General features: G+C 40.3%; 1 protein-coding gene across 4 annotated transcripts in view; it reads left to right on the top strand.

The window, feature by feature from the left end:
• The window catches only part of TMCC3 (transmembrane and coiled-coil domain family 3), a 116,733-nt gene extending 97,985 nt beyond the window's left edge, over positions 1-18,748 (top strand). For all 4 annotated transcript variants that reach the window (XM_068276799.1, XM_068276798.1, XM_068276800.1 and 1 more), the window contains exons 3-4: positions 5,627-5,762; positions 7,347-18,748. In XM_068276799.1, the coding sequence (XP_068132900.1) occupies positions 5,627-5,762; positions 7,347-7,649 (439 nt within the window). In that variant the 3' untranslated portion in view covers positions 7,650-18,748. The remainder of the gene's footprint in view (positions 1-5,626; positions 5,763-7,346) is intronic.
• Positions 18,749-25,207: the final 6,459 nt, after the last annotated feature.

The raw sequence follows: 25,207 nt of genomic DNA on the forward strand, positions 1-25,207 counted from the left end.
GTGAGGGATTGTTGGCAATCCTCAATATTTTGGAGCGCAGTCTGGAGTGCAGCCTGGAGTTGTAGAGAAGGTCCAGAGGGCGAAGTGGTTTCCCGATCTTCTCCACTGATCTGATGGCGCTCTGTAGTTTGTGTCTGTTGCTGGCAGAGAAGCCAGTGTTCCAGATTACGATGGAAAACAGAGAATAGATTCAATTGTGCGGAGTAGAAGCTCATCAGAAGTTTCGGGGCCATACCAAACTTCAAGTTGGTAGAGAAAGTATAGCTTCTGCTGATCTTTCCTCTGAGTGGTGGCGATGTTAGTTCATGTATTTTCATATTCTGTAAGTTGTTTACCTGGCTGATGCAAACAAATACTAGCCAATATCAAGACAGGCTATTTAAAGTGGATCCAAGACGAACTTTTACTCATTGCATAATTGTGTTCCTTTCTTATTGTTTATAGGGCATTCCTCAAGCCAAATACTTTGTTGTTTTTGTTTTAATACTCTAATTCCCTATAAACTAAACAAGCCTTGCCCACAGTTTGTCAGATAGCCTTGGCAGTAGCAAGGGCTCATGGGAGCTCAGTCTGTGCAGGAGGAGGGGGAGGTATTTGTAGCCAGAGATTTCAAAGGCAGAGGGGAGGAGGAAGGAGGATGGGGGATTAGGTTGTTTTCACAGAAGACGCAGATAAGCCTGCCTCTGTGTAATGTTTACAAACCACATGGCTGCTGTCATTGTATCACAGGAAGAAATAATAATTTTCTATTAAAGCTTTTGGCAGCTAGATTTGCTGTGTAAACTATAGACAAGTTACTTGTTATAGTTAGTTTTTCATCTTGGATCCGCTTTAAGAGGCATGTACAGTTTGCTATCTTAATCTGTGAGAGGCATTGTCACTCTGCAATCAAAACTAATTTTGCAACATTGCATGTTGCTTGGCTATAGCCAGCTGACCTATACAGGGAAATTCCAATCGATAATTTTTTAGAAATGGAGAATCTGTGTCCCATCATTGCAAACTGACCAACCTGTCGATGGATTTCTGGCTAGCAAATAAATCCTTCTCGAATCATCCTCTCATCAGAGAGTAGATCAGTACACACAGATTTTTAATCGATTTAAGCATGAAATCTTTGGAAATCTGTCTGTGCCTGCCAGGTCTCCCTATTGTCACACACTTCCCCCTCTCCCCGCCAGCCACGTCCAGTGTAGCAGACTATCACCTGTCCACCATATTATCCTGGTCTCTGCTCTCCATGCTGGCTTCTCCTTCACTACCAAGTCACAGAGCGCATGTGTGATGTAATGCAGATGCAGACATTAGGGGTGCTGTGACCATGAGAAGCCTCTAGCATTTGACCACTGCATTACATCGCACAGGTGCCCAGGGACACAGAAGTGAAGACATAAAGAAGCAGCCAGTGGGGAAAGAAGAGACCTGAACTGTGCCCTAGACAGCTTTGTTGTTCTACACCAGGCATGGGCAAACTTGGCCCTCCAGCAATTAGGGAACTACAAATCCCACAATGCATTTGCCTTTGAGTCATGACTGTGGCTGTCAGACTCCTGCAATGCATTGTGGGACTTGTAGTTCCTCAACAGCTGGAAGGCCAAGTTTGCCCATGCCTGGTCTACACGCTCCCAATCTACCAAAATTTTCTGTACTGCACGATCGATCTAATTGCCCAGTTTCGTAGGGAAATTGGCCATTCGGGAATTGTTTGCGGCATTGCTTTCTAGCCGATTTGATCAAATGTGCTGGATATCAATTGAAGTCAATTAAGCGTATAGCCACATTTAGAGACACATCTCCTAGAATTGAGTGAAAAGAAGTATTCTCTTCCTTAAGGTGGCCATACATGGTACAATTTTTTCATCCAATCTTACCAATTCTATGTAGTATAAGGGAATTGCCTAAATTATCTTTTCAGTATATTCACTTAATTTACCCTTAATTTAAACTTTTGATATGATTTGTATGTGTTGTACATCTAAGAAAAAAAAAATAGCAGCAGATAGGAGTCTAATATTGTTTCCAGTACAGGAAGAGTTAAGGTGGCGATACATCAGGCGACTTGTAAAAGTGACACAGCGCAGATATACTCTTCTTATCAGATGTGTATCTCTCCACTTCTCCACCTGTATGCACTCAATGTGCGAACAGAGTAAACAAGGACTTTCAGTGGAGTATACACGTTCTCTTTATTACTGGATAAAAGGCAATACAGGCAAATTGAGGTAGGGCACTTACTTCCAGAGGGTCCTAATTCACTTAGGACCCTCCCTGGCTGATTGCGCTTTCCACCCAATGTGGTACTCAAGCCCCTTCACTCGATCCTGTGTCTGTGCTGCCCGCTCCTGTCCCGACTAGTTTCCGCTATTGCCGTCCTCAGGGGATAAACAGGAGCGGGCGGGCTAGCATAGCATATATATAAAATTTTAGCGCAAACAGCCAGGGAGGGTCCTAAGTGGATTAGGACCCTCTGGAAGTAAGTGCCCTACCTCAATTTTCCTGTATTGCCTTTTATCCAGTAATAAAGAGAACGTGTATACTTCACTTTACTCTGTTCGCACATTGAGTGCATACAGGTGGAGAAGTGGAGAGATGCACATCTGATAAGAGTATATCTGCGCTGTGTCACTTTTACATTATTGACCTTTTGGATGCAAGGATTCATCCTCCACACAGCAGCAACTTACTCCAATTCAATTGGGGCGCCACGGTCTTTACCTTGAAAAACCTCAGGTGACTTGGCGGCCGATCAACCATCCAATTATAATCTAATTGAATGAAAAGCAGTGCCGCCAAGTGCATGCCCGACCGACAAAGCGACCAATTTTGGGATGGAAATTGGTCGCATGGTCAATTGCGCATGGAGCAGGATGTCTGGCCGAAGTTGGTTGGTCGGGTGTGCGGAGGTACGGCGGCGATTTCCCGAAACGAGCGATGAGCCGAAACCACCGCAATGTATAAATGTCGTCCTTCCCTCATTTCCCCCCCCCCCGTGTGTGCATTTATACGTTACCTGTCCAGTAGCAGTCTCCGCGCTGTGTATGTAATCTTCCGGGCGGCTCTACGTACATGTCAGAGGCTAGGCACCAGTGGCGTGTACAGAGAGCCACCCAGAAACAAGAAAGCCGATTCCCTGAAAATTTCATGCTGAAATCGGATGGGAATTGGCCTGTAGTGTATGGGCAGAATCAACAAAAAAACTAATTTATCTCTAATCAGATTCGATTAGAGATGAATTTGTCTTTGTCGAATCTGCCCATAATTGTCAAGTCTATGGGCACCTTTAAGAAATTCCAGTTATCTATGCAAAAGAGCTTATCAGAGTCCCAGGACTTTAGCATAGAGCTCTGTCGTCTGAAGCTTATTATCTCAAGTGTCTGTCACTGTAATTTGTTTTTTTTCTGCAGAGTAAAGTTCAAAAGTTCACAAGCCTGCTCTGTGAAATCATGTAGAATGCTGAGTGTAGTGTGTAAATTGCAAATATTAGAAAATGATGCAATGTTATAAACAAAAAACTATATAACTGAAAATAAAAATGAGAATATTTTCTTTGCTACTACTGATCTATTAATTATCAGGATTACACAACCAATTCATTATATCATAATTTTTTTTTTCACTTCAGTGTCACAGCCTTTGAGGGCCATGATTAATGCTCACACATACACTTCTGACGTGTACCAGTGTTCACCATGAATAGAGCTAATCTTTTCCCTCCGCTGCTCTTGAAACAGTAGTATGTTCTTGTGTGGATTTTCTTTCATTCTGTTGCAATTTCCATGGGATTACAGTTGTATTAACAGTAAAATGAAAGTCTTAATCATAAGATGAAAGAGAAACATTCTGATTTATTTTAATAATAGGCATTTAATAATAGGCATCATAGAGACAATTCGTGTTATCATAACCATTGTCTGTTAATTAAATTAATTCAATATAACCGTTTCCACTGACTAGTTTTTATCATGCTGAGTTTATACATCCATATCTGTATAAATATATTGTACTGAGGCAGAAAAGCTTAATTGTAGGACCTGCAGGTCCACAAACAAGAAAGTGGGTGACGACCAGTGGCAGCAAGAAACAATCCATAGTATACATGTATTCTATTGGATATACTTTATATATTCAAATATAAAGGTATCTATTGGTTCTATGACACAACCACACAATGACATCAAATGGAGGGCGGCGCAGTGACGAGTGGGCAGCAGCTGAGTGGGCAGCAGCTGAGAGAAGTTAGGAAACCGAATGGAACAAGAAGTAGCTTTGCCCCACATGCGCATACTGCATTGGTGGGAAGACTAGTAGTGGGGGAATCAGAGTGGGGACCAAAGCAGTGTGTGTGTGGGGGGGGGGGGGGGGGAGTTGGGAGTGCACGGAATTATTTAGTTAATGTGGCAAACGCATTGTTTTTCTAGTTACATTTTGAGAGTTATTATTTATTTTGTAAGACCATTGTGTACAGCCTTACTACTACATTACTGGTAAAGGTATGTGTAATTTCACTTTTCAAGAGGAATATTATCTCAACTGCATTCTATACACTACAAAAATTTTGATAAATTTTATCTCTACTATTTATTATTATGGAGAGTGGGCATGAATACCTGTCCAGAAGTCCAGCATGTTCCTTCAAGTACGTGACTGTACTGGTCGAGGCAGCTGCAGCACCTTTGGAATCTTGCTGTGGTGCACCAGCATGACACTGCAGCCATTTTGAGAATCTCTGCTATACAGTCTTGCTCGCCTCACCAGCAAAGGCTACTGCCACCAACCAGGATTTTCTGAGTCCTGGTGAACTTGGACATGAGCTGGACTTCTTGGTTTAGAAGCAAAGTCATAGTCTATCCCACCCCATGGCACGCCTCCTCCCAGCCTTACTACAAGATAGGAATGTAGCGATCCACCTCAGGCTCAATTCAGTATCTGCCTTTTGAGCTGAGCCTTTTATATAAAAACTGTTGCTTAACATTTTGATGTATGAAGCCTTAAATAAACATATGCGGCACGTCCCCCAGCAGGGATTGGGATTCAATTCCTCAGGGGACCTTGCAGGGCTGTAAAGACACATGTTCCGTTGTCATGCAAGGGGGAGGAGGGCCAATGGAGCAGTGCATAAGGAGTGTCATGTGGCAGAAGGAGTTAGTGGAAAGGACAATACCCTTGACCGTAAAATCGATCTGCCAGGATGATCACAGGCAGAACTGTCAGAGGCAGTTATTGGCTGTCCCACACATTTTAATCTAGTGTGTGTACAAGGCTTAGGGTCGTTTTACACTACATCAGTTACTGTCAATTATAACTGAATGGACAACTGATGTGCAAAGTAATGTCCATGTTTCCCTATGGCTCAGTTCATATTATACTTGTTAACTGAAAGATTTTTCACAATGCACTGTTATAAGGTAAAACCCATCAGTTTTCCAGCATATAGTGTAAAAGAGTCCATAAGTGGCTTTGGGTAGAAGAAATAGTCCTCTTTCTGAAAACTTAATCTGGTATGTGCCTGAAAATCTACTGGAGTATTTACCATGCTATATATCCGTCTCATACATATCTTACAAATTAATGCTATGGAGGAACTTGAATTCTAGCATCTTGTTGATCTTGGACTTATCTTTTATAGGTATGAAAGGCTTGAAGATCAACTCAATGATCTGACTGACCTTCACCAGCATGAGACAACCAATTTAAAACAGGATCTGGCCAGCATTGAAGAAAAGGTTGCTTACCAAGCTTATGAAAGATCCAGGGATATTCAGGTAAATGTCACTCAGCTGCTGACCTATAACTGTGGCTGTCCTTTGCTTACAATATAAAAGAGGTGTTGGGGAAAAATATCCAGGTTGTATTATTTTTTAAAAATAGTTTTACCTGCGAAATTTAATAATTAAAAAAAAACGCTTATGGTCTTCATTTCATAAGAATGAATGTAAAAAATGTGGATGAATTCTGCATGTCTGTGTCACGGATTAGAGAGGCAGCTTGGAAGTGAGCCAATCACATGCACTTCCTAATGCTTCTGATTGGTTTAGTTGAGGCTAGGAGCACACTAGGCAGAAACGCTAGCGTTGCTGTAAACGCATGAGTTTTTTCCAATAATATAAATCTATGGGGCGCATGTAAAAACTCTTTTGAAAACACACAACTTCCTGCATAATTTTCAAAAACATGTAAAATGCACATAATGCATCTCAATGGAGACGCAGAGGACAGCATTTTTACATGCATTTTTCATGCCTTCCCCCCCTCCCCCCCCTTTTAATTAGATACTGTATTTTACTCCATTGATAATGGAAAATATTGAAAAATGCAAACGCACCAAAACACGTGAAAAATGTATGGAAAAAATTTAAAAACTGCATAGTGCAGAAAACGCATAGCTTTCTGCATTTTCTGCACTGCTCAGTGTTCTCCCAGCCTTAAAGTGTAACTGTCGGGCATAAAATCAAAAATCAATTCTTTATTTTTATCTGGTAAACAAGTAATAGGGATGCTAACCAGGCAATCCAAAAGTTAAAATCTCTATTACTCTTCTTGTTTATAAATGATCATTCCCCAGTTTACCTGACTTTTTATTTGGTACGTTGCCGCAAAAAGGAAGTTGCAGGGCATGCTGGGTTCTCTCAGTAGAGCTTCCTATTCTTTCAGGGTAAGGTCCCATAGTGGACTTCTAGTTTTCATGCACTGTATACTTCTTTTTTTTTTTGGCCTGCTTGTTTGCTATATTACAAAGGTGCATTGCTGCCATTCCATACTGTTGAGGTGAAGGGACATGGATTTACTGGTACCAGTTTAATTCCAAGAGTCACTTCTTAGTTTTTATTGGTGCCTGGTGACAAAGTAGTCCTCACTGGGCCTCATATCCTGACATAATGGTTTGTAGGGCTTAGTTAAACTAATGCTGGGTACACACAATGCATATTCCTGTCACGAGATATCTGACAGGAAAGTGCATCATGTGTACATGTCCAAACTGTTCCCAATTGATAACTGGATCTATCTTCAGAATCATTACTCCACAAAATTGATTGCATTATTGATCTGGAGCCGACCGGACATGTTGGAATTTATCGGTTTGATCCCGTTGTTCCGATGGAAAGTAGCATTGTGTGGTACAAGCCTTCAAATTCCTTACTAATGCTGGGTACCAGCATTAATAAGGAATTTGAAGGCTTGTATACACAGCTCATCATACTGTCCTATATTCCGTTAGCTCTGAAGTATAAAATCTGTTGCCAAACTGTTTCTCTATTGCATGACTGATATTTTTGTTTTAGTATATAAAAGAAAGATGAGGTCCACAATATGTATTAAGCAAATTTTTTGTTATTTGTCTTTCATAGGAAGCTTTGGAGTCCTGCCAGACCCGTGTCTCTAAACTGGAGCTCCACCAGCAAGAACAGCTATCTGTGCAGTCCGAATCCGTGAACGCCAAAGTACTCTTGGGAAAATGCATAAACATACTAGTGGCCTTAATCACTGTTATCCTGGTTTTTGTGTCAACCATTGCTAAGTTCACCGCTCCAATGATGAAAAGTCGTTTCCACATTGTCTGCTCTTTTTGTGCAGTGACACTGTTTGCAATTATTTGTAAAAACTGGGACCACATAGTATCCGCTCTTGAACGTGTTATCTCGTCAAGTTGAACACTCCAGCCTGTGTGAACAAACGTTAATTATACATGGATCCGTAAAAAAAATGCCTTTTACATGGATTTTTTTCTCCTGTTTAGTAATCTGTTTTTACATGGCTTCATAGACTCGTTTGAACCATTTTTGCAAGCCTACCTTTATGTGTTGCCTTAAAGTTACCTATGGATTCCTTGCTTTAAGAGACAACTGTAAGGTGGTGAATTGGCCATTGGGATGTTCCATGTAAGGCGGTGAATTGGCAGTTTGGATGTTCCATGTAGGAAGATTTGTCAGTCTTATGTTTGTTCTAGGGATCTTTGTTGTTGTTGCATATTTGCCTGATGTACAGTTAATTTGGCCTACCAAAGCTTTTCTTGCGTAATGTTATATTTAAGTGTTATCAGTCTAGTCTGTTAAGTTTGATGGAACAAATACGATGTTTTTTTTGTGATTATGTATGTGGGCTTGTATTACTTTTCCATTTAGCTCAGAATGTACACTTAATGACTAACTCCATAATGCTGTATATTGGCATAAAAACTTGAATGTTCTCATCACTATTAAAGAACAGCTGCAGTGAGAGGGATACAGAGGCTGTCATGTTTATTTCCTTAAACAATACCAGTTGCCTGGCAGTCCTGCGTATCTCTGAGGCTGCAGTAGTGTCTGAATCACACACCTGTAACAAGCATGCAGCTAATCTTGACAGAGATGTCTGCTCGGCATGCTTGTTTCAGGGTCTATGGCTAAACATTTTTAGAAGCAGTGGATCAATATGACAGCCAGGCCATGTGCATGGTTTAAAAGGGAATAAATATGGCAGCATCTATAACCCTCTCACTTCTATTTCCTTTAAAGCAAGCATCATAGTAGTAATGCGTTTTCACCAACCAACTGTAAGATTGCATTAGCAGCCTAAAACTGGTCATACATTGTACATTTTTCTGCCCAATTAGATGTTCAAATAGATGTCTAATGGATGTTAACATTTGCAATCAATATTACGATTGATGTAAGGGCTAAAATCGCTCTATATAGACTGATCCACAATGTTGATCTTTATTGGCTGTAAATGAATACCGATTCTAATGTTAATTGTAATATTGAAAAAAAACTGAATGGTGTATGGCCAGCTTTACTAACATATCCCCCTTGGCTGTAAGCTGCTGTGACTTCTGCTGAGTTGCTTGGGATAGAGGATTTTACAGAAGGACCAGCTGCATATGTTAGTAGAACGCCAGTATCATTCCGGTGTGCTACATCAAAAGGGACCAGAATACAAAGTAATGGAAACTATGTATAAAACTGATGTATGAATCCTCAAATCTTTATTATAATCTCTTTAAGATTGTAAGACTGTAGGGACAAATAAGTTAGCGCCACCTCTTACAAAAGGAGCAGATAAAACACAACAACCCCTACAAACAGCGGAGAAGGTGCGGCATTGCAACAGAAGGAGATCCATATCTGTGCAAATAATGCAGTCAGGTCCTGTTCACAGTGGTGTACTGGCCTCTTGGCTTTCCACACTGCAATGATCCACCTATGCGTCGTTCACAGTGTGGCAGGAGTATTGCCGTACAAAAGGTTGCAACATCGTAACGCACTGGATGCAGTTGGTTACCGTTAACATAAAAAGTGATACATACTTTTCATCGACTGGTTTCTTCACTGTACCTGACCCAACACAGGCATAACGTGCAGCATTGCTGTCTTGAGGTGTTGTGTTCCTGCTATCAGGCCTGGTGCACACCAAAACCCGCTAGCAGATTCGCAAAATGCTAGCAGATTTTGAAACCCTTTTTCTTCTTTTTCTGTAGCGTTTCAGCTAGCAGTTTGCGGTTTTGTGAAGCGTTTTTGGTGTAGTAGATTTCATATATTGTTACGGTAAAGCTGTTACTGAACAGCTTCTGTAACAAAAACGCCTGCAAAACCGCTCTGAACTGCCGTTTTTCAGAGCCGTTTGCATTTTCCTATACTTTACATTGGAGGCAGAAACGCCTCCGCAATCCAAAAAATGCCTCACCCCGGGAGTATGCGTTTCAGCAAAACGCCTCCCGCTGTGGTGTGAACCACCCCATTGAGATACATTGACCAAGTGAAACGCTCAAAAAGCCGCTCAGTGTGCACCAGCCCTCACAGAGAATGTAATAGCCACTACTTTTTAAAAACCAACCCCATTTCTATACACAGACAGGCTCTGTGGATATACTCTCATAAGGTACTCAGTGCTCGAAGAAGTTATGCTAACCAGTGCATATATAAACATCATGGCAATTACACAATAGAAATAAGCATAAGTCCACAGTGACATTTTAAACTCAGGCTCTATACTGTATATACCTTTACTGATCGATGGAAACATGACGTGTAGGTAAAGAGAGGAGTAAGGCAGCAAGCCAAGGTTCATAACTGACAGGTGGCATGTCAGGGTAAGACAGCCCAAGGCGATGCATGGTCCTTGTAACCACTTTGTCATGACCTATTTTAAATGCTTTAGTGCTTTTCTAAAGTCTTACCGACTGCTTTGTCAATGGTTTACTAATAAAGATTTATTGATTCATACAATGTTGTGCTGCATATTAGTTTTATAAAAGGTTCATTACCAGTCAGGATTCAGCAAACCTCTCACAGCTGCCTTATTCTAGTAATCAACCAACAGGGGAAATCATGCTGCAGATAATGCCACCTTACTGTTACATATTTTCCCTTAACTAAAGGTCTGTACTTATTAGCATGATTGGTATTAGGTATTGGAGATGGATCTTTGTTATTGGTCGCCGTCACCGCCCCTGAATTGTACTGTGTGTTTTACAATGTATTGGCAAGAAGCATGAGGTCCTTTAATGCCTGTAGACACAGCATCGTTCCAGCATGTCTGACAGCTAAAATATCTTTTTGCACATCTGGATTCTTCTTTTTGCATACCTGCATAGGAAAATATCATTGGAATTTTGTTTATCCTCTGTTTTCTCCCACTAAAACCAATGCTATGTTTGTAGTTGGCTCACATTTGTTTCAGAAGAATCTGTTCAGGAATAGAGTGTAGCTAATGCCATACACTTCTCTGATCTACGCCAAAGGAAAAATGCCTACTAAAAGGTCCTCTAATGTAGCTATTAGAATGTTATTCATTGTAGCTGCAAATCACAAAACTCCACTGTGTATTGTTCACAGCAGAACAACCTTGCCTTGATAAACCTGTATTGCTAAGTTGGTATCTTAGGCCAAGGTAATCATTTTGATTCGCTTTGTTCCCTTTTCAGTTCTGTTAGAGCTTAGAGCAAACTTAAATGAGAATTCCAGATTTATTAAACAGAAGTATCTTACCAGTTATATCAGTTGTTTTAATTCATCTTTTTAATAGTTTCCCCTAGTTTGTAACATGGTTTGACAATTTGGGTAGCTGGCTATAGAGAATGTTTAACATTTGCGCAGCTAAAAAAAAACACTTCATGGAGTTCTCTTTTAAGATTGGTGATTATACAAAGCATTATCGAACAAATATCATAGCCATAATGATCATGCACCCGCAGCCTGGCCATCATATGGAGAGACCAGAGACCCTTCCCTGCAGGGAAATGCAACAGCAACTAGACTGGAAAATCTAACTCAGCTGACCTTACCTATGTGTTATAAGTCCCTGTGGATGCTTATACAAACATAGGATTGTTGACTGAACATAGATCTGGCAATGTATGCAGCTTTAGTTACCATTTGGTCTTTATTTGGTACTGCTCATACAGTGATCGGCCACAAGACCTCTACAGGTTCCATGTGGTATCTAGGATGTTAGCAACACATCCCTTTACTCGTGTACTGTGTAGGGAATAATGTTGCCATGAAGAAGTTATCTGCTCTGCAACAGTTTTTAGTTACTGTAGGTGGTACATATCAATGTACATGAAAAGAAACGTGTTTTTTCAGGCCAAGGCTACCTTTCATGACTCCACGGTACAGTTCTGATGGTTACATCTCCCTGGTTTGTCTATCTGGGTGTGGACAGTAGTCAGCATGTGAACTTGACCTGGTTTGTGGCTACTAGGCCCAGAAAACTGTGATGTACTGTGTGTTCTGACACCCAGTTTACAGTAGTGTGGCGGTTGGTGCTACCTTCATACACCTACAGCTAGGCTTTGTTTACAGTTTACAGGAAGAAAGCACGTCTCTGTGGGGGATGCTGGTTTTGCACACTCAGCCTTTCTGAGCAATGACTCCCATTTCTGTAACAGCTGACAGCAATGCCATGCAGCTTTCCCAGTGAAGCATACAGAGGTATTCAGAGATAAAATCCTAGGTATGGCAGTGTTATGCCGATAAATATATGAAATATGTAGAGCTGTTTTGATACAGATTGATTTTTTTTTTTCCTTACACGCAGTTGGCAAACTGCACTTGCTGCAGTGTTTGTAACCATGCGTGTGTTAGTGGTTTGCACATGGTGTGGTTACTGCACATATGTAAAAAATGTGCTAGGAAAAAAACGACACAGGGGATTGCCACTAGTAGAATATCAGTGAAATTAAAATACTAGTAATCTTTACTGATATTTTACTATGTTTTAACATAACCCGACTCTTACACAGAACCCTCCCTCTTCCAATGCCTAACCCTAAGACCTCCCTCTACTGATGCCTAACACTTAAAACCCCCACGGACACTTAGCCACCCCCTCCTAATTGGAACCCACCCCCGCAGCAAAGCAGTGAATTGTGTCAAAGGTACATTTCAGCGCAAATCGTGGGTGCTGAGGCATGCGGCATTGCCTAGCAGGCGCTTTGCCTCAGTGCCCACGATTCTATTGTGCGCCTCTGGGCGTTGAGATTTACCTTCTTTGCAGCAAATTGCATTTTTTTTTATAAAGCGGGATTTGCAGCAAGGAAGGTGCATTTTGGTGTCCGGAGGCGACACCTGATAGCGGGCGACGGGCGTGCCCCAACATTTTCCTTCTTTGCCGCAAATCATGGCTTTTATAATAGTCGCCTATTGCGGCACCCTTTTTTGCAAAGAGCTCCTTCGCCCTTTTTTCTCCCTGATTCGGTGGTTACTGCGCAGCAGATACTGTTACACGGGTGGTTGCTGCTCACTCAGGGGATGTGGCTCATGTTGAGTGCTTGCAGCTGCCGGCAACTCCCTGGGTGATCCACCTGATCATTGACAGGCAGTGGATGTTGTAGTGGCTTCAGCATCTGTTAGTTGCCCATGTACGGGAGCCTAAGTGGTTTTCATCTCATTCTCTGCCATATTTGCATTTAAAATGCTACATGATTTTCTTCTTTAAGGCTCATTATAGATTTTCTAAAATGTCTGTGGAATAGTGATGCATTTAATAAGACGTAACCAGAATGCCTGGTGTTATTTTATGTTCAATTTTGCAGAATCAGTGTCTAGTTTTAAGATCTCTGTAGTAGACAATACAAAACAAGCCTGGAGTGACTTCAGCAATACCAGGAAGCTTGACTCCTGAAACAAGTTTGGCTTGCTAATGATGCATTTAATAGGAAATATTAAAGCTGGCTACAAGCACAGGAATCTGTAGTCTATGGAATCTAAACATACTCTGTTCTGCGCAGCCGGATTCATTGCCTGCTGAGCAATCACTCTGACAACTGTCTTGAGGCTGTTGCTGCTCATTACTGTTATCAGCAGAGATAAAAAAAGAATATTCAAGAAAATTTTCCATGCGGTTTGATGTCTATCAACTCAGATGGAGGCTGCCATACACAGCTGTTTATGCACGTTGTACACAGTGATTGCTGTTTGATAGGAAGCATCACAAAACCGTACCTGTGAGTCAGCGCCTACAGCTTCAAACATCAATCATTTAAGAACAGAAAAAGCAATCAAGGGTCTTTACAGGGGTTGCCCAAGATTTTAAACAGACTGTGCTATGCTGGATATTTTTATAGCTGTGGGAGGAATGGTGGGTCTTGCTGCTAAAATAATGCACAAGCACAGCATGATGCTACAAAACAGGGCCACAGTGGTCCTTGAGGTATTTCCTGCATCATTTAAATTGGGCAATCCTTTTATCCAGGAATCTTCCCAAAAAGGTGAGCCTTGGTATATGGTCATAATGTTACTTTTGCTGTATTTGTCTCTTTAGGTCTAAAACTTCAGATGTAAGAGGCCCATAGCTGTATGGCTGCATGATCTAGAGCAGAGATATGTATAATAGTTTACAGATGCCTTTCCTTGTGGCACCCTTCTGGTATTTTTCTGGTATCTGTTATGTAGTAAATATGAGTGATACATCAGGTTAATATGTGCACATGTGGCCATACATGGTATGTGTCTTGAAAGGCTTGCACCACATGGCAACATTATTCCCTGCTATAATGTGCTGCAGCTGCATGAAGCATTCTCATTGAAGCCAGTGGGAGGGGTAAGTGTGTGAAAATATTTGTCTGCTCCAACCCATAGACTATGGCCTCAATTCACTAAACTTATCTCCTGTCTTTAATAACTCTTCTAGAGTTGTTACCATGGTGATAAGGCATGTAGTATTCAGGAAACATTTTACCTCAGGCAAGCCTAAAGTTAACTCTTCTGTCTTTAAATTAACTCTCCAATCCTTAAAATAACTCCAGAGTTAAAGACAGGCTGTTAATTAGCTGCATGTGAAAATAACTACAGAGGAGGTAAATTAACTACAGAGGAGGTAAATTAACTACAGAGGAGGTAAATTAACTACAGGAGAGGTAACTTAAAGAAAACCTGAACTGAAAATTAAAGTCAAAATAAACATACACAAGTCATACTTGCCACTTGTGTAATCTACTCCTCAAGCTCTTTTTCCTTTCCCACGTCCTGTTTGTCCACTGTGACCAAGGAAATTCTCTGTCCTCCATTTTGAAAATGGCCATTACCCCATAACAGCTTTCTGGTCAGCACACTGTTAAACTGTAACATTGCCCACTTGAGCCATAGGAAAACATAGACATTACCGGGCACATCAGTTGTCCTCTCAGCTATAACTGATAAATAACTGACAGCAACTGATATATTTCAATTCTGACAAAATGTTGTCAGAACTGGAAGGGATCACTGTAAGAAGAAAATGGTGAGCTACTGAGAGGAACTGATGGCGAGGTAACTATGTAATGTTTATTTGAAGTTACCTCATGTGTTTATTTTAAATAATTTTACTCAGTACAGGTTCTCTTTAAGGAATGAAGAGGTAAAATAACTCTCTCACGTGTGGAGGCAAGTTTCCTCTTGCCTTATTATCTCTAGCATGATCTTAGTGAATTGAGGCCTATGCCACTTATATCTGGAGCCGATTACAAGCTCTTTCATCTGCTGTCCCTAATCATAAGATTCCCTGAACTTTGTGTTCATCTGAGTTGTTGCCCTTCCATAAAGGAAACTAAATGGGGAGGAGAAGCACTGTTGGTCAGGTGTTACTGTTGCTAAGCATCCAGCATGCTAGACCTTTATATGATTGTCAGGGGACACCTGTAACCAAACTAGATTCTGGGCTGGGACAATCCTGAATGACCACCTCAGCCGAGTGTCATCTAGCGTGTGTACCTAGCTTAAAAGTAGGGCTGTGATCAGTAATGCTTATCCCCTCTGTTCAAAGATGAACTTTGAACAAATTCAAAGAACAAAAAAGTCACGAGTAAATCAGAAGTCATAGCAGTCGCTTTATGGCATTTTTAGATTGCATATAGAAAGATGAATAATAGTGATGGTCAATGAGATGCAAATAATTTCAAGTTGATGCAGGATTATACAAATTTTGAATGCTAATTTATGCAGCATGAAAATGGGCCAATCGAATTCCACCTTGGTGAGATTTGGTTTGTCGATTTTCAAGCTGCATAAATTTACACAATTCTGCATTAACTTGGAATTATTTGCATCCCAATAAAGGAGGCCATACACTCGTTAGATTAGCAGCAGATAGATCATCAGATAGATTTCTGATGTGTTTAGGAACATTTTTTTTTACTAGGAACAGATGTCCAATAGATTTCAGTATGAAATCTATTGAAAATCGATCTGATGGCATTTTTAGCCATCAGATTTCCATAAGGGCCAATGCAAAATTATAAGCAATCTCAACAGATCGACCTAGATTTTCCAGCATGTCAGATCGATTGAAATCGATCGATCGGCGTTCGATCGGCCGTTAAACGGCTCAGTGTATAGGCACCTTTACTGTCCCTCCCTTGTAGAGCCACAACATGAAGCTAGAAAAAAAAAATCTACCTGTAGAGGGGATTAGATTCACTTATCTGTGGCTTCTATCAGGTACCTCGCTGTAGTTTTGCTGCCCTCTGGGGTGCTGCTGTCCCCTCAGAAGATCTCCTCCACCTGGATATCCTAAGACAGTGATCTGCAAACTTGGCTCTCCAGCTGTTAGAGGAACTCCAGTGAAAATAATTAGTAAAAAAAGTGCTTTATTTTTTACCATAATTATGTATAAATGATTTAGTCAGTGTTTGCTCATTGTAAAATCTTTCCTCTCCCTGATTTACATTCTGACATTTATTACATGGTGACATTGTTACTGTGGGCAGGTTATGTAGCTGCGCCTAGCTGCTCTGGCTGTTACAGACAGCTGTAAACAGCCATTTCCTGTCTGTGAACATTGTTACATTGTGGCAGTTGGCCCAGAGTACCGCGGTACTCAGAGCTTCTTGTGGGAGGGGTTTCAGCACAAAATCATCATACAGCGCCCCCTGATTGTCTGTTTGTGAAAAGCATTATTTTTCTCATGTAAAAGGGGGTATCAGCTACTGATTGGGATAAAGTTCAATTCTAGGTTGGAGTTTCTCTTTAAGTCCCACAATGCATTTGCATTTATGAATCGTGACTGTGGCTGTCAGACTCCCGCAATGCGTTGTGGGACTTGTAGTTCCTTAACAGCTGGAGAGCCAAGTTTGAAGATCACTGTCCTGAGAGATGAGTAGAAATCTGATTAATTGCTAATTTAGTTCTGCTTGACACAGTATAAAGCTATATTGCTTGCTTCATCTGCTGCATACTGAAGTAGAAAATGTATGTGTTCTTATCCTTTCTGTAGCTGATCTTCGGTTATTTAGTGTTTGTGTCAACGTCATAAATTGAAAACCAGAATGTCCATGGCATTCATACGCATCTATATTTTTACCTAGAGAAATCTCCAGATAGTTATTTTGTAATGATCCTTTTAAATAATATTCCTGAATTACTATTTTGTCAAATATAAATATTACAATTTATTGTAGTGTATATTTGCAGAGTCGCATGCATAATAATTAATGCTTATGCCTGGTAACTTTTCCAGCAGAAAGGAATTCACTCATGTAGCATTCAGTCTTAAAGTGGATCCAAGATAAACTTTTACTCATTGCATAAATGTGTTCCTTTCATACAGTTTATAGGGCATCCTCAAGCCAAATACTACTTTTTTTGTTTTAATACTCTAATTCTCTATAAACTAAACAAGCTTCGCCCACAGCTTTTTAGAGAGCCTTGGCACTCAGTCCCAAGTAGCAGGGGCTTATGGGAGCTAAGTCTGGGCAGGAGGAGGTTACTAGCCATTGATTTCAGAGGCAGAGGGGACTGAATTTACACACAGGCAAGCTGATAGCATATCCAGCCCTCAGGCTTGTGAAAAACATAACATGGCTGCCCGCATTGTATCACAGCAATAAATAATCATAAACGTTTAAAGCTGTTTGCAGCTAGATTTGCTGTGTAAACTATCTAAACTTTAGATAAGATATATAAAGTTATTTGTTATAGTTACTTTTTCATCTTGGATCCGCTTGAAGTTATACCCCATATAATTTTGAGGAATCATCTGTAAAGTAGAAGGATTACCAGGTTGACTGTACATTCACCTGATCCTTATCCTACAACCATGTATCAAGATTAAATAAGATTGTACAATCAGTATGGTGAATGACCAACTTTATATGTATTCAGAACAGAAGTAAAATGATAGTTTGTCTATGGTCAAAGTTGGCCATACACGTATCCATTTTTACCGACCGATTTGATCACTATTTGTTTTAATAATTCTTTTAAATCTAAACATTTAAGTTTTAATTATCTCTGAATCTTTTGTCATACAAATATAAATATCTCATATTTACCAAACCTATGCAGCAGGGGGTGTGCCCCTCCTGTAAGCAGTGCTTTGGAAGTGCCTCACTTGGAGGCAGTTTGTATAATCTGCTGAACAAATCTCCAGATTTTTCTTAAATTAGCTGTCAGTTTAAGTTAAAATTAAAAATGTAAATAAGCATATACTGTATTGTTTATATTGACTTACCCCTAACACTTCTCATGCTACTTGTTGCCTCTTGGGTTCTCTGCTTAGCCTGGTTCTTTTTAATATTTGACTATCGACAACTAGCAGCAGGAAGAGTGTTAGTAGTAAGTGATCCATCAACCAGTAACCCACTATTTTTATTTTTGTTTCAGCCCACATCAAGTGTACTTCAAGAGTTAAAGTAGATCATTATTTCCATATTGATTGACCAGCCACCTGCTGCATACATTGGGTAAATGTATTTGAATCCCAAAAACTTTAAGGCTATTGGTAAAGGACTATTATTGTAAATAAAAAAGTGTCAATTCCCTGTATTTGTTAAAACCAGAAATTTGCATTCCTGTACTTATACATTCTAGCAGGTACAAAACGATAATCACTGAGCCACGCAATTATATCTGACACTTGTCAGCCATCAGCAAGACTCTCATTTAACTGACATTTTCTAAACAACATTTTGAATACCAAACTATGAAATCAGATATTTTGGCACAAATGTAAAGAAATATTTAGTTACAAGATATTGTAAATATCTTTGTACATATATCTAAAACAGGACTTTGACTAGGTTCACAGTGGGGCATGACAGTGTGTCCTAACAGCCGCATTGTAACGCATAGCAGCACACTGTAAAAGCAATGCAATGGTCACAGTGCAGCAGTCGCAGTGCTATATCCCAACTTTAACTGCATGCGATGCAATGGTCGTATAATGAGCAGTGCCTCTTTCCCATTCTGGTGCATTCCAGCTGCTACAGGGAACGCAACGCAACTCTTTGAACCCAGCCCAAATATGGTAACAATCATATTTAAATGAAAAAATAAATGTCATCTAAAAACTTTAAGCATTTTGTTTTTTGTTTCTTTTTTTCAGGTTTAGTTGTCCATTTGTCAATATGTCGAAATGACTTCAAAAACTACATTCTATCCAGTAAAAGTTTTGATTTAAAGATAATCTGTACTCTAAAATTCTTACAATAAAAAGCATACCATTCTATTCATTATGTTCTCCTAGGCCCCTCTGTGCTGTTTCTGTCACTCCCTGCTGCAATCCTGGCTTGTAATTGCCAGTTTTAGGTAGTGTTTACAAACAAAAGACATGGCTGCTAACCAGAGTGTGATAGGCTGAGAAGGAGAGCTTGGAGAGGGTGTGTAAAGCTTCTGCCTATCACAAGCAGTGCTGCACATTCCACACATTCCAGCCTGAGCCCGACAGAGGAAAGAAGATAAGATTTATTACAGAGACAGTGCAACTAGAAAAGGCTGCAGTAAGCCAGACCACATTAGCACAGGTATAGGAACTTATAGGATAGAAGAAATAAGGCTCACAATTTTGTTACAGAGTCTCTTTAAGAAATGCACTTACTACTGTTTTGAAAGTGAAATGTGAGCAGTTAGAGTTCGGATACTGACTTGTGTCTTGATGGTCAGCACAGTATATGTGCCAAATACATTTGAATTGGTCCCAGGAGAGGTGCTGGGCCCTCACATCTGTGGCCCACCCTAGTTCTATTTGGCAATCGTTCCCTTCAAAGTTGACAAGGTGCATCCTGAGTGTAGACAGACCAATGGCTACACATCCATTTATGACCTTTGTGGGAGAGGCAACAACATTGTCACAAGTCTGGCCACTGCTGAGAGGCAGAGCCACAAGGTGCTGGGCTAACATTTGAGGATTAATATTTCAAAGGACTGGTGATTGCTGTTTCAGAGCATTCTGGCAGTGTTGTACCGGCTCTTTTCCACTTTGGATGTTTTATTTTACACATAATTCTTGTACTGCCACTAAATAGACAATTTGTTTCAGAAGACTTTATCTACCTTTCAACCAAGGTGCTTTTAGAAAAAAATCAATCACAGTACGTTTGCGATTTGCAGTGGAAAAAGGCGTGATGCTCTCGATGTTTTATGGATCTGCTTATGCCCAAATTATTTTTTTTATCTCTCGCTTGAGATGGAATTTATTCAACCATATGGTTTAATACTCTAGTACTGATACCAGTTGAACATATACATCTGTCCACGGTTTCTGGAAGGATTTTGGCAATTATTATTTATTTGAAATAGCCATGCCACACTAGTAAAACCGTCTCTCTGTTCTAAGAAGAGGTAGACTTATTAGTGGCGTTCACATTTTACAGACCACAGCTGTCCTAGAGAACAGTAAGGGCTCATTTCCACTATCGCGAATTCGCATGCGTTTTTCGCATGCAAATTCGCATAGCAATACAAGTGAATGGGACTGTTTCCACTTGTCAGGATTCCTTTGCGTTTTTCTGTGCAGAAAAAATTCGCATGGCAGAGCCATCAGAATTCGCATACCACTATGCGAATCGCATACAATGTATTTAATAGGAAATTCGCATGAGGTTTAGGTATGCGAATTTTCATGCGAATTTTCATGCGAATTCGCATAGAAACAATGGAAAAGCACACCAGCACTGCCATGGTTAAATTCGCATACATCGTCATCCATGCGAATTCGCGTGCGAATACGCATGAAAATTCGCATGGACCCGCATGCGAATTTCGCATCCGCATGCGAATTTTTACCGCGGCGATTCGCACCGCACAAGTGGAAATGCAGCCTCACACTTGTATGTTGTCTATAGTACTGTGTTGTTTGCTGTTTTTATCTGTTTTCTGGCCTGCACATATTCATGTATAAAGATTTTAAAATGATCCAAGATTATTTGAAGACCTTAAGTACTGTTTATCAGAGAGATTGTTGGCCTACTTTATGGAAATTGACATGACTGAGAACTGTGATTGTTTTATAATAAAATGTAAATATGTGAAAAACAAAGGTGACATTTCAGAGTACACTGCGAGGAAAGATCCTGTCAAAATGTATGTTTTCCATGTACATTATGTATTTGTTTTTACAAAATTTATATGAAAAAATGGCTAACAATAAATAGATTATTAACGTTCATTTGGTGGCTAAATTTGTAGAAAAATAATTGTAAAATGCACTGTATTGTTGAGCAAAATATTATTCTAACAGGCAAATCTCATCTGACCTAGGGAGGGAATACAGTTGAGCCTATAAAAGCCCTTTAGCTGTTAGGTGATTAAGAAGCTAATTTATCGTCAGCTGCCTGACTGTTATTGGCTGAATTTTTTTTAACCTCAGTAGAAATTGATTTACCGGTATGTACAAAACATGGACAAATTTGGGTCATGTATAATCTATGGGGTGTGAAAGTGTATAACCTTTGTCCTGGCTTATATCTTGGGAAGCAAATGTTTATGCTAAACCCCGCCTCTTCTCTGCATAAAGGGGTGGGCTTAACATGAACAGAACTCCAGTGTATGAATTATTGTCCAAAATTGTATTTGTGCCAAGGAGTCAATATATGGTCCACCTATTGCTGACAAAGGTGCTAGTTAGTGGAAATGGGGCCAACCTAATGGGTAGATTGTGGATAGATTGTACTACTGTGATCACTCTGATTTTAGAAGTCTAGTAATGGGGACACAAAACTATATCACTAAGGGATTGTAGAAAGAACTGAAACATCATTGTCATTACAGATTTAATGGGTTTGTTCTAGAGGGCAGTAAAGAGACCAGACGAAAGCGGACATCCCAAACCCTCAATACTGTTCACAACAAAACTAATAACATTTTTATCTTCACTGGATGGTCCCTAATATGGTTTGCGCTCATTACAAGACCACTGTGGCCCACACTCTTCACTGCTGTCAGGCCATAACATTGAACTTTGACAGTCATATTTGTCAGTTTCTGTCAATGGAGGCACGGAAAGGCATCTTAGTAAATGTATTATGTTGCTTCTGAGCAGTACCACCATACAGAAACTTCACAGCAGAAACTGTATTATTTTCATTAAAGCGGATCCGAGATGAAAAACTAACTATAACTAGTAACTTGTCTACATATCTTATCTAAATTTTAGATAGTTTACACAACAAATCTAGCTGCATACAGCTTTAATAGAATATGATTCTTTCTTCTTGTGATACAATGACAGGAGCCATGTTGTTTGTAAACATTACACAGAGGCAGGCTTATCTGCATCTTGAGCAAAAAAAACCTAATCCCCCCCCCCTCCTCCTCTGAAATCTCTGGCTAGTAATACTTCCCCCTCCTCCTGCCCAGACTGAGCTCCCATGAGCCCTTGCTACTGTCTGAAAGTGCCTTGGCTCTCTGAAAACCTGTGGGCGTGGCTTGTTTAGTTTATAGGGAATTAGAGTTAAAACAAAAAAAGTATTTGGCTTGAGGAATGCCTTATAAACAATAGGAAAGGAACACAAATATGCAATGTGTAAGATTTAATCTCGGATCCACTTTAAATAAAAAAAGGTGTAGGGCCCCCCTCCCAAACTTTTATACCTTCTTATCAGTCATGCAGGGTGGTATAGGTAAAATTTGGAGTGCAGGTTGTGTGGGCCTCCACACCCTGAGCTTATAGAAGCCTGCATGGTCCATGATATGGGAGGCTCTGGAAGGCACCTCTAATGCGCAGGAGGAAGTGGGAGTAAGTGTAGGTCCCAGGGAAAATGGTGGCATCTGGGGGTGCTTTAACAAGCAGCTGGCATGGGTATGGCAACTGCAATCTGAAAAGGTAGAAGGGCAGATTCCTATTGCTGCAGGAGATACATGCAAGAACCTGCAGTTACTGATAATAATGTCTGATGGTAACAGGAATGGCAATACGGGGAGCTGTAGCGGTACACTCCAGCTGCAGAGAAGATCTAGCAACTACTACTAGACATCCGACAATGGCATCTGCAGTGACAGGAACATCAGAAAGGACCATTTCAGTGGCAGAGGAAGCAAAAGTAACTGGACAGACCAAAGAGTGGGGCACTCGCATATAAATCAAATCACCATTCCCCCTGTCTGCCACTGAGACACGTTTCAGAAAATGGGAAAAAAATGTGAACTTATGCACAAACATAAACAATATCCTGATGGGTTGCAAGTGTGATTTCAGAGACTATAGACCTCAATTCACGGAGCATTATCAAACGTTTATCAAACACTTTATCAAACGTTTGATAATTTACCTCATGGGTAAAATCTCACTAAGGTGTTATATATTTATCGAATGTTTTACCGATAAAACGTTCAACAAATATATAACACCTTAGTGAGATTTTACCCATGAGGTAAATTATCAAACGTTTGATAAAGTGTTTGATAAACGTTTGATAATGCTCCGTGAATTGAGGCCTATCTTTGAGATGAATCACACATTACTACTACTACTGCTGCTGCTGCTGCTGCTACCTTTTGTGACGTCAGTCCTCCTGGAGGGGATACTGAAAATGGACAAAGTAATCGCTTAAATGGTTAATCTCCCTCTCCCATAAAATGGATAAAAGGTTAATTGGCAATGTTGCTTCCTGAGAGAGTAATTTGCTGCATTGAGTTATCAATTAGCTTTCAGTCATTCAACCAAAGAACTTAAAATATTATGTATAACAGCCATCACTAATCACTGTATCATGCAAGAAACGCAACTCATTTCATCTACATGACTGGGCATTTAAAATCACCCCTGTAGTCCTTATACTATGATGTTACAGGGGTTGATGTAGCGATTTTACTGCTCTGTTCACTTATTAAGCTGAAAAGCATTAAAGGATACCCGAACTGAAATGTGACATAATGAGATAGACGTGTATGTACAGTGCCTAGCACACACATAACTATGCTGTGTTCCTTTTTTTTTTCTTTCTCTGTCTGAAAGAGTTAAATATCAGGTATGTAAGTGGCTGAAAAACACACGATTTTTAAACGTTTTCTTTCAGCTCTAGGACATGGCGGACAGGTGAGCGGTTAGGGAGGGACCCCTGTGGGAGGGATGCCTGCACGGGGCGGTCCTGCTAGCGACACAATCTTGCGATGGCGTTCAACTGAAGCCTCCCACCTGAATGCTAATGGCTGCTAGATGTGATATGGCAGGTAAAGGGTGTATGATAGTGCATCCTGATTGGCTGACGAGCACCTGCTGACCACTTTAAATTTAGCTGGATGCATGTACTGCTGTGTTCTATTGCTTGTGTGTGTTGAATTTAAATGGCTGACTCAGACAGGAAGTGACTACAATGTGACCCTCATTGATAAGAAATTCCCCTTCTTATCTCTTTCTTGCTCTCAGAAGCCATTTTCTGCTAGGAAAGTGTTTTATAGTTGGAATTTCTTATCAGTAAGGGTCACACTGTAGTCACTTCCTGTCTGAGTCAGTCACTTACATACCTGATATTTAACTCTTTCAGACAAAGAAAGAAAAAAGGAACACAGCATAATTATTTGTGTGCTAGGCACTGTACATACACATGTCTATCTCATCATGTCACATGTCAGGTCGGGTATCCTTTAAATTCACTTGGCTATTAAAAAGGTAATTTCTCTTGAGAAGAGCAATTCAAAACTTATTAGGATCGAACAAATGCTATTTCAAGTAGGTGCGACTCCTCTTAACCACAGATAAATAGGCTAATTACAGCAGGTTAAATTAGGTTGCCATAACATATGTGCACATGTATTGACTAACCCAGAGGATATAGCACATCACTCTCTCTAAAATGTAATAAAAGGTTTACTTATGTTAATGTCATGCCTTATTGAAATTTCTCTCAATATTGAGGCAGTAATGTGTACAAAAGAATACTGAATGAGCCACAACAAAAAGCTATGATGTATTTAACATTACAAGGCAGATTGATTTGATTATCCACCAGCTGCACATCATAAGCATTGCCCAAATATTGCCTCGCACCGATTTTTTTTGTGTGCAAAATCTGTCCTTGTTCCCACTGTTGAATTAAACCCAGTGGGATGGATAGGTGGGGCACCACAATTTATGAGGAATACATGACCTTTGCTACTTATTATACATTATTTGTTGCATCTAAGGTTTATACCACAAACTGAAAATGGGAAGGGGGGGGGGGGGGGGAGACACATTTCCATGTGTGTATGCACAGAGGTATGTGTAAAATACCACTTCCTATCTACAGATTCTTGTTTGTAAGGCTAAAGAATACCAAGACATCTCATGGTGACCCAGAACCACTAGGAGAGTATAAGGGTTAAGAGATCTAAAAGCCCTCTTGATAAAAAACAAAAACCTAGTTTTGCCTTTTTAAAGAGAACCTGTAACAAAAAAAAAAAAAAAAAAGTTCCCCGGGGGTTATTCACCTCAGGAGGGGGAAGCCTTAGGGTCCCAATGAGGCTTCCCCTGTAGCTGTAGACAGTCCACCACTGGCTCCCCCAAAGTGCCCTGGAATCCCTCGACAAGCGCTGATTTATTTACCTTTCCTGGCTCC

The sequence above is a fragment of the Hyperolius riggenbachi genome, chromosome 3 (assembly GCF_040937935.1).
Source record: "Hyperolius riggenbachi isolate aHypRig1 chromosome 3, aHypRig1.pri, whole genome shotgun sequence".
Taxonomy (NCBI): domain Eukaryota; kingdom Metazoa; phylum Chordata; class Amphibia; order Anura; family Hyperoliidae; genus Hyperolius; species Hyperolius riggenbachi.